This window comes from Salmo salar, chromosome ssa09 (assembly GCF_905237065.1).
Source record: "Salmo salar chromosome ssa09, Ssal_v3.1, whole genome shotgun sequence".
Taxonomy (NCBI): domain Eukaryota; kingdom Metazoa; phylum Chordata; class Actinopteri; order Salmoniformes; family Salmonidae; genus Salmo; species Salmo salar.
The window spans coordinates 2,832,848-2,846,337 of record NC_059450.1 but is presented as its reverse complement, the minus strand read 5'-3'; the positions used below and the strand labels follow the sequence as shown (position 1 = coordinate 2,846,337).

Below are 13,490 nucleotides of genomic sequence, written 5' to 3'. Positions count from 1 at the left end.
TATAGAAATACCCATATACACTGGGTGTACAAAATATTAGGAACATCTTCCTAACATTGAGTTGTATCCCCTTTTGCCCTCAGAACAGCCTTAATTTTGGGGGGCATGCCTCTACAAGGTGTCGAAAGCTTTCCATAGGGATGCTGGCCAATGTTGACTTCAATGCTTCCCACAGTTGTGTCAAGTTGGCTGGATGTCCTTTGGGTGGACCATTCTTGATACACAGGGAAAACTGTTGAGTGTGAAAAAACAGCAGTGTTGACAGTGGCGATTTTAGCATGTAAATCTTGGTAGGGTAAACTCCCCCAATTTTTTAAAGATGCATGCTAGCAAAGCCACTACACAACACAACACTAAACAATACATGAATTGCACTCAAACGGTGCCCAAAAACTGTTAGGGCCTACATAAAGCTGTCCCAATGTCACGACTTCCGCCGAAGTCGGCTCCTCTCCTTGTTCGGGCGACGTTCGGCGATCGACGTCACCGGCTTTCTAGCCATCGCCGCTCTATTTTTTCAAATGTCCATTTGTTTTGTCTTGTTCCATACACGCCTGGTTTTCATTCCCCAATCAATCTACATGTATTTAGTCCTCTGTTCCCCATCATGTCTTTGTGTGTAATTGTTCATTGTTAATGGTGTATGTTCACGCGCGATACTTTTGTAGTTTATGTTCTGTGTTTTTGCGCACTTATGTCATTTTTTTGTGCCTATTGTTGAACGGAATAAAAGTGCGCCTGTTTACTCTACTCTGCTCACCTTCACCTGACTTCGCCTCCCTTACACAGCCTTAACACCCAACAGCAGAATCCCAACAGCAGTCCCAACACCTTACCACCGCTACACATGGCTGTCAGTGGAGCCTTGTCTGCCAGCGAAACAGTTCATTCAGCCTCATTTACTGCCTTTAAAAGAAGCATAGCTTATATGGATGACTTACTAACAAATGTGCTTTCTACTGACAATTGAGATGTACAAACTATGGCAAAAGGAGGCGACGAGCGGATAAGAGCTAATCCGTAATTCCGATTAAGACATTAATGAGCGAGCTAGGACGGACTTAGTCAATATAACTATTTGTTCAGTACTTTTGAAATGTACAGCGACAGAATTCAGAACATGGGCCGTTATTACAGTATTCTCCCTGTATACATTCTCCCTGTCTCCCTGGCATATTACATAATTTATGTGGCATTCTCTGGATTTATGGTGCATTCAAGACAACTGGGAACTCTGGGGGGGAAAAAACAAGGTTGAATTATGACGTTGGTGATCTTCAGGTCAGAGCTCTAGAAAGAGGAGTTCCCAAATTGGATGACCATTCAAAACGTATTTTCCCAGTCGGAGCTCGTTTTTTCCCCAGAGTTCCCAGTTGTCTTGAATGCGGCAGAAATCATGCTGGATTGACAGCATGGCCAATGCTGGATTGACAGCATGGCCCCCCCAATAGTGATCGACTATCGAGGATCGCTATGGGGCGCAATCGGGCGATGTAGGCTTGTACACAATCATCCAACCTTATGGTTTTAGGAACAGCAGTAACATCAGGCAGGATTTAGGCTACCAACTGCCTAGCCAGTTGTAGCTCAATCTTGGGTGCAATGATCACGTTCCCGGACTGACTGACTGTGTGGAGGCTCATTGATTTAACATTGCGTTAGCCTACATCCTACACTAGTAAGTTAAAGTTATAAATTATATAGCTGTCGGCTATATTAGCTACGATTTACCGTTCTTTGTGCAGCTTCAAATGTTGAACAAAATTGTAAATTATTGCGCCTCCGTCTGTAATTTTCTTCCCGCATGTTTTGCAAGTTGCAATCCGTTTTTTGTTGATACAGCGTCGTCTTTATATCCAAAATAAAAATTTTGGGCATCATCTTTCCAAAGGCTCCATCTGAATTCACCCGCTGACGTTCCTCTGCACTGCCACGCACAACTTTTTCTCAGCTGGCACAATTTGATTGGCTGCTGTCCGATTCAAACTGTAATCCATTAAATGAAGAGTTGATGCGCTGCACACTTTTTTTAATATCATAATTTTTTATATTTGGGCTTGGGGAGGGCATCAAGTCACGTCGAGTCAAAAGGCTCAAGTCCAAGTCAAGTCACGAGTCGTTGGTGTTAAAGTCAAAGACGAGTTGCAAGTCATCATATTTGTGACTTGAGTCCAAGTCATGTGACTCGAGTCCACACCTCTGCTGGGCAATGAGCACCGATACTTTTTATCTATAATTTCTCTTCATATGACATGGATTGAAAATAATTTGCCAGTAGATTGTTGACTTGATTTATGATGATGACTGCGAGCTTGCTAGCTAAGATTTTGAAAGTATGATGTTGACATGATCAGCCCATTCAAAGCTACTGTAGATATAACGGGATTTGACTTCATTTTATCTGTGGCCAATGACCTTGAGCCTTCTTGGATGGGCACTTCTAATGTAACTCTATGGCAGCACCCAAGGGGCTTGAATTTTGAAGCTCTCCCTGTGACGTAGTGTCCCCATGAGTGATGGAACACTGAGCCAATCACAGTTCAACTAGAGAACATTACCAACCCCTATGCTCTGTATTTTCTGCTGGCTGCCCCACCACCACAGAAAGCACTGAGCTAGGCTGAAACAAATGCATTTTGGAGCTGCCTTACTCAAGAAAGCAAAAAAGAGACCATGTTTGTATGCAGCTTTATTAACTCAATAATTCATTTTTTTTTTTTTACATTGTTTGCAAATTGATATGTGACATGTATTAATGCCAAAATAACATGGAAAACTGGGGAAATTAATGACTGGTCTCCACTGAGTGTTGCAGTTATTGACACACTCAAACCAGTGTGCCTGGCACCTACTACCATACCCTATTCACAGGCATTTAAGTCTTTTGACTTGCCGATTCACCCTCTGAATGGCACACATACACAATCCATGTCTCAATAGTCTCAAGGCTTAAAAATACTTATTTAAGCCGTCTTCTCCCCTTCATGACTGAAGTGGATTTAACAGGTGACATCAGTAAGGGATCATAACTTTCACCTGGATTCACCTGGTCAGCCTGTCATGGAAAGAGCAGGTGCTCTTAATGTTTTGTTCATTCAGTGTACTGTACTCTAGTCAAGGCTCATCCTATATAACTACTGCTGTACACACCTTTTATATTCATATACTGTCCATAATGTCTATACACACGTTATATACATATTTATATTACGGACTCTGACATTAATCGTTCTAACATTTCTATATATCTTAATTATTTTATTTTTATTTTTGGTATTTGCGTGTATTGTTAGGTATTACTGCGCTGTTGGAGCTAAGAACAGAAGCATTTCGCTACACCCGCAAAATATGTGTAGGCGACCAATACAATTGTATTTTATTTGACTAGCGGTCGAGAATATGGTAGCATTTCCTTCCATAATCTTCCCTTCCTGCTGGACTAGCCACATCTATCTGTTCCTCGGGCTACACATAAGGGCCGGCATTTAAATTCTAGAGCTGCGAAAAACTTCAAAGGGATATAATTCTCTCTCGTTCTGTCTCTTCGTGTGAAAGCCAAAAGTTACAAAAACGTTGAATAGTCATGAGATGAAGATCCACAAGGGTGGCAAGATATAACTGCAATTGTCTTTATTAATAACTCCATATACCTAACCTACTCTATGTGGCACAGAGACCCTGTCCTTCTGAGCTTGAGGAGAAAATGCGGTGAGGGAGGGTAGGGAATCCCTCCAGTCTCTGACGTGCCTTTACCAAGGAAACCTTGTCCTCTCGCAACTGCCCATTTTAGGAAACATGCGTCAATGGACTGTACCAAATCAGACAAACCGTGAATATAGAGACACTGTATAACTTCCAACCCGATGATAAAACACACGTGCGAAAACATGTAGGCTTATCACAAGCATAGCAAATCGACTCTAACGATGTTATTTACAACAATATAGCTGATTTACGATACCTTGTGCTGATTTTTACAATCTTAGCTATGATAACCCCTCAAGTGAAGTGTCTACGCCCAGACAGTGACGTGATTGAGCCTACTTGCGTTGATAAGCGGCTGCAGTTCTCCGTAGTGCCATTGAAGTGAGTCATCCTAGTGTGGTGAAGGAATAGAAAAAGAAAGATAGAACTGTTCCAGGGGAACAGCGGATAGCTGAAGTAGGCCTAAAGTGTGTCGCGGGGAAGAGATTCTGTAGAGTAGGCTGGGGTTGAAAGCAATTTGAAAGCCTCTGTATGTGACTCACTCGCAACGCAAGTCTATTCACCGTCAACTCTGGATTGACTGCGAAAGTAGGTGACTTTTGTTCTTGAAGTTGGCTCTTGTAGCACACCTGAATAGGCTACAGCAGTGACAAGGGAAAGAACAGTAGCCGAAGTTATCCTTAAGCAGGATATAATTATTTGGAGTGGACAAAAAATATAAATATTTTCAGTTTTACTTCTAGTTAATTACCTTAAAAATATTTAATTTCGAAGAGCCTGGATTTATTATACCAATAACCTATTTGAAAACACTTTTTTTCTGGATTTCCACGTGTTTTAACGACTATTACTTTCAAGTTGGTCACTTTCCAATCTGGTCCACTTTCAGCTCCCAAAAGGGATTCCACTGTCAGAGGATTTTTTGAGAGTTAGGAGCTCATATCAACTACTGAAATCTTCCTCTTTCCTGGATCATGTACCAGGACTACTCCGTGAACTACGACACCTCGTCCTGCGGCAGCAGCACTTCGCCGGTCCAACCAGAGTCATTCACAAGCGGCAGCAGCACGATCGGCAGTCCGATCTCTACCTCAAGCTACCAGGTAACGCAATACAACATAATATATTTTCTCTTTTCTCAAATGAAAATATTGCCATTCACAACTGTAAATTGAGTTTCATTGTATCGACATTTCGTCACTGTGCAGTTGTCTATGACACACTTTTAGATGGGTAACCCGGAGAGGCTATAGCGCTGTTCGTAATTAAAGGTGATGTGGTGTGCCATGCAATAGAGGTGCATATTATCTTTCTAATACATTGCTATGCACATGTTTTATTCAAGGAACATTAAGAATATTATATTGATATGAAATATATTACTCCAAACTATAGCCTAGTGCTGTAGAGTATCTTTCTTCACATTTGGAGAAAGCGCGCCCGCGGTATCGCCTGTGATATTATCAGAATCTGCGCGCGTTATATTGTGATATTCTCCCAATATTTTCCAGATCTGCTCTGCAATAAGGTGAAACTTAATAGATTATATATGTGCTTCTGGCCAAGACACCGATGCGCGAGCGAAGTGCGTAAAAAAAGGAACAAACCGACTCAATGCCGGATTTATGTTGAATGTCATGAAACCTGTGTTATGAAACCTGTGTTATGAACGACTGCAGAAAATGTACTTATTGACACTTATGTGTATGCGTCATATGAATTGCAATATGCAATCAGGTATTGCTCAGTCGCTGTAGCCTATAATTTAACACCCACGTGTTGCACTATAGAACTGGTAATTTGAAGTTGAGGGGACGTTTTTATTAGAAAATACATATTTTGTAGACGGAAGAATATACTTTAGAAAGTGTTCATACTGTGTAGTCCACAAATTATTTAGGCATACGCACATTATAAGACCTGTTGAATGAGTATAAACTTCTATGAACACATGTTTTACATTTTACATTTTAGTCATTTAGCAGACGCACTTATCCAGAGCGACTTACAGTAGTGAATGCATACATTTCATACATTTTTTTTAATGATTATTTTGTAAAAAAAATAGAATTTTTTTTTTTCGTACTGGTCCCCCATGGGAATCGAACCCACAACCCTGGCGTTGCAAACACCATGCTCTACCAACTGAGCCACACGGGACACAGGAGGCTAGTTATCATGAGTTATAACACACAGCAAACTGCGTATAGGTTGCTACAGCATATGTTGTCATTCTGATTGCTCTCAACATTTCTCCTCCAAGATATGGATTTAAATATAAGTTGGAATGTGTAAACCGAAGGGCTACCTTTTCCCTTGCACATGTGATAACGACTTTATTCATGCGCATAACTTGGTCAAGGGGAACAAAAAACATGCACTGATTCTACCAATCCCTCTCAGTGCCTTCTTGGTGTTCATCACTGTAAAGCGAACAGAGCAATAACGAATATTGACTAGGACTCCACATTGGATAGAAGTTCTGCAACAAGGACTATAGCGTCATTCAGTGGTGGTACGCTGCACATCGCACAATATAGGACATCCACCCATAGCTTCGAGGTTGTGTGTGTGTGTGTGTGTTTGCAGATGGGCCCCGTGTATCACGCACTGGCAGATTTTGTCGTGACTTGGAAACGGCAGGTTAAGACGCTCACGATGCGTCTCCCAATGCGCCTTCGTGGACGTTGGAACATTTGGAGACTTCGAGGCAGGAATTTCCCCCAGATCCCATATAGTGATTAGGCCTACAGGGTTTTTTTTTCTACATGCTCTCTCGCCCTCTCGTTCTAGTGACATTCTGAGATATAATGCCCAGTGGCTATCATTGAGGAACAACCATAATCAGCATTTCACACCACATGTCCACTTTAAATGCTATTCCCGACAAAGATGAGCTTTTAAGGTTGAAAAGTGTCGATATGTTTTATGAAAGTGACAGAGAGACATGTTTTGAGTCGTCTGGGGTTAGGTTGTCAGTGTCCAATTCACAACCCGCAGTAGGCATAATAAGGCAAATGAAGGGGGATCTCTGCGCTACATTTAACAGCTTGTTCTTTCATAGACCTAGACCAGTGCTCTAATTTAATTTCGTATAATGAACATTGCAACTGTTTAGATCTCCTCTCGGGCACATGTCGGAAAACTGAGGGCTAAAAGAAGTGTCTCGTTTTTGTAGGTGAAAGGATCTGTCTGCCAAATGGCAACTGTTGTTTTGCTCCCGTGGGCGCACATATAACAGCTGGACTGGTCGTAGCGTTAAATAATATTTATCATCCACTCCAGACCAGAACTCCCACGCATTTTACTTTGTTCTTTCAATGGGTTGTCTGTCTGAATCCGTCTTTTGAATTGACTTGGTTACATCAATTTCGAGATCATCATAAGCACTTCCTTATTTGTTCCGGGTTTGACGCAGTGCCATAGGTGCTCTCTCTTCCCTGGACATGTTGACAGATTTATTGAGGCGAAAGTTCCTGGATGTGTACGTCATCCTTTAGTTTCTCGGGGGCGGAGGACAACTATTCTATTTGTTTATGAGGGGTGTTATTTTCTTCTGCAGCAATGGCGAAATCCCAGCGCGTAAGAGTAAGACTCCGGGAAAGGGGGTAACGTGTGGTAAGCTGTTTACCGGTGTTGTGTCGAAAATCTCCCCCCTTCCAGAATTCTCCCCCCCCCCATCTATTTTCCTTAATTTTTGTGGCTAGAGTCAAATACTTTCTGTGACACACATCAGAGTCAAATACTTTCTATAGAACAAACTTCACGTCAGGATAGGCAACCGAAATTAGTTGTATTATCCTATAAATTAGTATTATCCTTACACTTTCAGAAACACTAGTCGATTAAGACATGGGAGAGATGACGAATTTTGGCAAAGAGATTTATTTATAGACTAATACAAAATCAGTAGCGGATTGAAGTACGGGCGACGTGCGCAGCCGCCGCCGCCCCCTGGTGCGGGCGCTGAAGGGGGGGGTTCGCCCAGGACGCCATACAAGCTAGAACCGCCACATACACTTGAAACAAATAGCCAAACCGAAAACTGCAGACAAAAAATGCTTTCTGCTACTAGATCAGTGAAATGTAGGCTAAAATGACAACGGAGTGAAGAGCAGAATTCTCAACGAGCAAGCAAGTCGCAGCAATGAAGAACGCAAAGGGGAGGGAGAATTCTGACGGGGGAGAATTCTGGCAGGGGGAGATTTTTGGCACAACACCGGCACACAGACATTAGCATACTGACTTGATAGCCTATGCGAGACAACTCACAAATTACTGGGCCGAGAAACGCGTAACATGTTGTATTTGTACCCTGCACCTGGAATTGTGGACAGTGTTTCACATTTGGAGTCTACTCGCAGTCGATTCACCTATTGTCTCACAAATCAAATTTGCACAACAGCCTTCCTTTACCTATTTTCATATCCCCGGTTCATACCAGAAATGTCTGTTACTTCTGTGTGGCAACCAGTCACCCCAATTACCGTATCCAACCATTACCCCATTTAGGACTTTACCTTCTCGTTAGTTATTAGTCCCTGGGATTTATGACTGCAATGGAATTTTCACTGTTGCCTCACTTCTGGAATGTAACTGGCTGGGGACCTAGCTTTTCTCTCTAGCCTAAATATAATGCCTCTTTCTGCCTTACTGGAACTGACCGTTTGACGCACGTGCTTTACATATCCCCAACATGACTCATCACAAGAAAAAATAAAATAATGGATGAATTGACCCCTGGATGCCAGCCCAGAAGCATTACTAGTCTCTTCATGTTCTATGTTTAATGAACAAGTACATCCAGCCCATATCGGGTAGGCTGATGACATGCATCACTCACCTTTTCCCTCTAGTCACTCAAGTGTCTGGCGTGGACTTGTTGAGACATACTCACTTGCGTCCTATCCTTGCTTTTAGGTCAATATCATTGTGGCATCAGATATTGTCTTATCACCCCAAAGATGCCTCATGAGGGCTCAAGCCATATAAACTGAATTAAGGATACTATATTTTGCTTTAACGATGGTCACTTCTGTGTTGTCACTCACAACAGTTTGGTGTTGACCACTGATGAGCAGGATAGAGTCCTCAGATAAAGTAAACTTGAGGTCTTATGTATTTTATAAACAAAAATAGATATGCTACACTTGTCTATGGAAAGAGAGAGGCCTATATCAGTGCCACTGCAAACCATCATAATCACCTTATTCTGACAGGAATAAACAAGTCATCACACCTTTTCTGGTGGATGTTTTTTTTTTTTCAGAGAGGTATACCATTCCATACCACGTTGCTCTCCAGATGACTTGCAGCTTGATGCAAGCTCCTTTCCTAGCTGTAGTATGATGATGGAGGCAGCAACACTACGGGCTTTCCCACCATGATTCACTGAATGTGTCACTGACTGTGCCACTCCAGGGGTTAAACGGGTGAATCTAGACAGTGTTTGTGTGTGGAGTCAGTGATTCACTACTAGGCTGTAATGAAGAGGATGTGTGAGTATGATGAAGGGTGGGTGGCCGGTGTGTAAACGGGGGGTTACGCTACAGTACTCTGTGGCAGAAATTGAAATTGAGGTAGCAGGGTCAAAGACATGTCAAGTGAAGTTTTCCCCCCAGTTGTAACCAGTGAAATAAATAAATAACATTCAATTTAAGCAAAAAAAGAAATGCATGGAAATGTATATTTTGATGTTACTCCATTCACAATGTGTTTGTCCCCTGAGTTGAAGACACACAACTTGTGTTCTTTGTCATCTTGAAAACATCTATTATCATCTTGAAAATATCCACTCACCATGTTTCTCCCTCTCTGCCCTCTTTTTTCCCCGCTCTGCCCACCTCCCTCTCTCTTGGCTACCTTTCCTGTATCTAGAAATACCGGGTCGACATGCCTGGCTCTAGCAGTGCCTTCATCCCTACGATAAACGCCATAACGACCAGCCAGGACCTGCAGTGGATGGTGCAGCCCACAGTGATCACCTCCATGTCCAACCCTTACTCACGCTCCCACCCCTATGGCCACCACCTCTCCAACGGCCCCGGGCTCCTGGGACACACCACCCTGGCCCGTCCGGGTGTCATCCGCTCCATCGGGGACACCCGCGGACGCCGCAGGAGAGATGAGCAGGTGAGGACCACAAGTGTACAGAGTGTATGTTTAAAAGTTAATTTTGTCTGGAATCCACCATGTGCCGGCAAGCACTATTGGTGAATGTCTTCTAACATTGTGAGACAGTAGAGTGAGTTTTAATATCAAAGTCCCAAGTTGTGAGGAATTTGGAGATGATGGCTTATATGTCTAAACCCAAGGCTTCTCTTCTTGTTTACCTTGTTCAGCTTATGTGTGAACGACAACTCACAAGATGTGTTATTTATTTCCTTAGCTTACCCCTGAAGAAGAGGAGAAGAGGAGGGTGAGACGCGAGAGGAACAAGTTGGCTGCCGCCAAGTGCCGCAACCGCAGACGAGAACTCACTGAGACGCTCCAAGGAGTGAGTTACATTGCACAGACGCACGCACGCACGCACGCACACTCACAAACACACACACACACACACACACATCCACATATATACACACACCCTAACCAAGAAGAAGAGGCAAAGTTTTGTAATGGTTAGGTTGTTACGAATGCACTGATATAAGTGGACGCACGTGGCATTTCGGCAACTTTGATAAAAATGAGTTGTGCCTGTTTTTCACGTGCGTATCTGCCTTCTCATTGGCTAGAATAGTCCCATCTGATCTCAACTTGATGACTACACCTTCCACTCCCCCAAACTGCTTCCAGCAAAAACGCCCTTCCCTCTCTCCACCACACGCCACTCTTTGTTGAATGACCAAATAAGGAAGTGTCATATTTCAATCATGAAGGGCAACCTGAACTTAAACCTACACATTACCTGACATTACCTGGACATTCAGGTTTGACCCTTATCCTAATTCAAAAAAATATTGCTAGTACAACTTTGTCCAAACAAAAAAGGTATGAGGAAGTAGGAAACAAACGAGCAAAGCACGGACACACCCCAAAAATAGGAGAAACAATGCAACAAGGAAAGAAAGAGACGGTTGCATTGTTTCTCCTATTTTTGGGGTGTGTCCGTGCTTTGCTCGTTTGTTTCCTACTTCCTCATACCTTTTTTTTGGACAAAGTTGTACTAGCAATATTTTTTTGAATTAGGATAAGGGTCAAACCAGAATGTCAGGTAAAGTGTAGGTTTAAGATCAGGTCATTCAGGTGCAACATAGCCAAGATGTTTATTGACTGCCCTTTCGCTGTATCCCTACTCTTTTCCTGAACAAACTTACACTGAAATATAATGTGCAGTGTGCTCTTTTTGGAAAACAGTACACTCTTGCGGTAGAATTAGGTGGTGCAGAAACTCACCAATGTGTACCTAAAACAGTGATTGGGGGTTTAACATGAATATTAACACTTTTTCTGTCTATTCCAAACACCAGAATTGTAATTGAGCTGAATATTAACCCTCCAGATACTGAAGATTTAAACTTGTCCTGATCGGCTGTTTTGTTTGTTTGTGTTTTCCAGGAGACTGAGGAGCTGGAGGACGAGAAGGCTGATCTACAGAAAGAGATCGAGACGCTGCAGAAGGAGAAGGACAAGTTGGAGTTTATGCTGGTGGCCCACAACCCCGTGTGCAAACTGCCCCCTGACGATCGCCACCAGGGGGGCCACCACCACCAGCAGCAGTGTGCTCCTCTTCCGCTGACCATGCGCAACAATCTGGGTCCCCGAGGCCTCATCAACCCTGTTGTGGTGAAGCAAGAACCACAAGAGGACGATGAGGACGGCAAGTCCCAGCGCTCCGTCATCAAGCCCATCTGTCTTGGTGGAGGTGGTGGGATTTACTGCGATAGCGACAGCCTCAACACCCCGGTGGTGGCCGCCTCCACCCCGGCCTCCACACCCAGCGCCCCCAGCCTCATATTCACCTACCCCAGCATGCTGGAGTCCGAGAGCCCCTCGCCGTCCTCAGAGTCCTGCTCCAAAGCCCACCGGCGCAGCAGCAGCAGCGGGGATCAGTCTTCAGACTCCCTCAACTCACCTACCCTCCTGGCCCTCTGAGCAGGGGCAGTAAGGTGATGTTGTGCGGAGGGTGAGCAGCGCCTCCTACCGACTTGGAAGACAAAGAGCACACTCAAGCCTGGACCAAGCCAACCGGTAACTGTTTCCTTGACACCAGGAACCCTCAAGGGCTAAGCCGCTTGTTTTTCTTGTACGCTTCAGTGTGATTTTTTTATACCCAAAGTGTGTGCACCTGTACCAGCCAGTGTCATCCCTTCTCCATTTTAACTTCAGCACAATTTGTTTTTTGAACAATGAACATATGACATGGAGGTTAGAAATGACAGCAGAGGCAGTCAAAAGAGGAGAAAACTGGTGAAAGCAAGACATATTTTTTGATCAACATTAAGTAAAGCCATCGGGCAAAAGTTGCACTCTGCTATGATCAATCTACCAATTAATGACTAAATGAGAGACAATGGGAGGGATATAGAAACAATGGAGAGATTTTAAAAACAGACTCATCTTTTTCTTTTTTTATCCTCCTCTCCCAGAAACCAGGACCTGTTTGGGAGACTACAGAGAGTGTGTGGATGCGCTGATACGCTAATAAACATATGACTTTATTTTCATCTCTACTTGTATTTATGACCTGTGCTGTGTGACCTTGCGTTCTGGTGTTGTTGTCTCCTGATGGTTCACTGGGTGAGCCTCAAAGCCTCAGTGTCTCAAACGAAAATAGCCAATTTTTATTCATTTGCCTAGATCCTCAACACTCTACTCCGAATATTGGTCAAAGTATCGATGGCCATCGTATTGTGTGCTTTTCTCAGTAATGTACCTGAACTTTATTATGTGTTTAATACATGTTTGTGTGATTTACATTGATGTCAGGGATTTCTCTTCTGTGTGGTTGTTCATAACTATTTTAAGGAGCAGCATGGGAAGCATCGGGGCTCAAATGCTTGAGTGATATATGAGGAGAAATTCAAACCGGGGACCCTTCTACTTCTGAAATTATGTCATTCACCAAGACAGTTCGACCAATGAGGGTATTATGACCAACTCCTTATACCCCCAATACTAATGGAAGTGAAGGTTCAAGCAGACATTCTAGAGCTTCATTGAAAGTCATTTATGGGGTGGGGGTTGATAGAATTGCAATATTTAAGACCTGTTGTTTACTTCAAACATTCCTTACAGGGTCAGTGAGTGTCATGGCCTTGCTGTGATCACGGGACAGAAGACTTACTGAACAATTTTTGTTGTGCTGGGTGCAGCAAATAAGACTGTGCAAAAATCATTGCTGCTGCTGTTGTTGTGGACTGACTAGTCTTGAAGGAGAACACATCACTTATTTATCTTTGTGTGGATGGTCTTGAGGTAAACTTCACTGGATAGTTATGGTATCACATGATAGCATTTGAACAACAACACCCATCATGCATTGTGTCAAATTGCAGACCGAACAAAGATACCAAAAACCATTGTGGGAGAGAGTGTGTTCTTAGTCTGTTTGAGTCTTTTGAACCCCTTAGAAACACGTAGGAAAGCCATTGACTTTAGATCTTCTACTGTACGTGTCATCTACTGTACGTCTTCTGTTTCTGACATCTATTTCTTCTTTTCTCAAATGCTTTAACTGTTTAAAATGATTGAAAACAAACAAAAACAGCAATATGTATAGCAGTGTTTGTTCATTTCGTAATTTAAATCAATAATTATAATAAAAAAGCATTTTCAACAAAGAA

At 43.0% G+C, this 13,490-nt stretch overlaps 1 protein-coding gene across 4 annotated transcripts; it reads left to right on the top strand.

Moving 5' to 3' along the window:
• The first annotated feature begins 4,062 nt into the window (after positions 1 to 4,062).
• fosl2 (FOS like 2, AP-1 transcription factor subunit) lies at positions 4,063 to 13,490 on the top strand. 4 transcript variants are annotated; one of them, XM_045723339.1, is made up of 6 exons: positions 4,063 to 4,293; positions 4,689 to 4,808; positions 8,975 to 9,203; positions 9,583 to 9,837; positions 10,094 to 10,201; positions 11,263 to 13,490. In XM_045723339.1, exons 4-6 carry the CDS (start codon positions 9,598 to 9,600, stop codon positions 11,797 to 11,799), a joined length of 885 nt encoding a protein of 294 aa, XP_045579295.1. In that variant the 5' UTR covers positions 4,063 to 4,293; positions 4,689 to 4,808; positions 8,975 to 9,203; positions 9,583 to 9,597; the 3' UTR covers positions 11,800 to 13,490. The 4 variants fall into 4 exon arrangements, with proteins under 4 accessions (XP_045579295.1, XP_014065488.1, XP_014065487.1 ...); XM_014210013.2 differs by lacking the exon at positions 8,975 to 9,203; XM_014210012.2 differs by lacking the exon at positions 8,975 to 9,203 and having other exon boundaries at positions 4,067 to 4,293; positions 4,595 to 4,808.

Excerpts from the sequence above, each read along its gene's own strand:
- fosl2 (XM_014210012.2), top strand. The coding sequence starts at position 4,680 with ATGTACCAGGACTACTCCGTGAACTACGACACCTCGTCCTGCGGCAGC. Across the intron at positions 9,838-10,093 it reads GCCGCAGGAGAGATGAGCAG|CTTACCCCTGAAGAAGAGGA; the intron begins GTGAGGACCACA and ends TTATTTCCTTAG. Across the intron at positions 10,202-11,262 it reads TCACTGAGACGCTCCAAGGA|GAGACTGAGGAGCTGGAGGA; the intron begins GTGAGTTACATT and ends TGTGTTTTCCAG.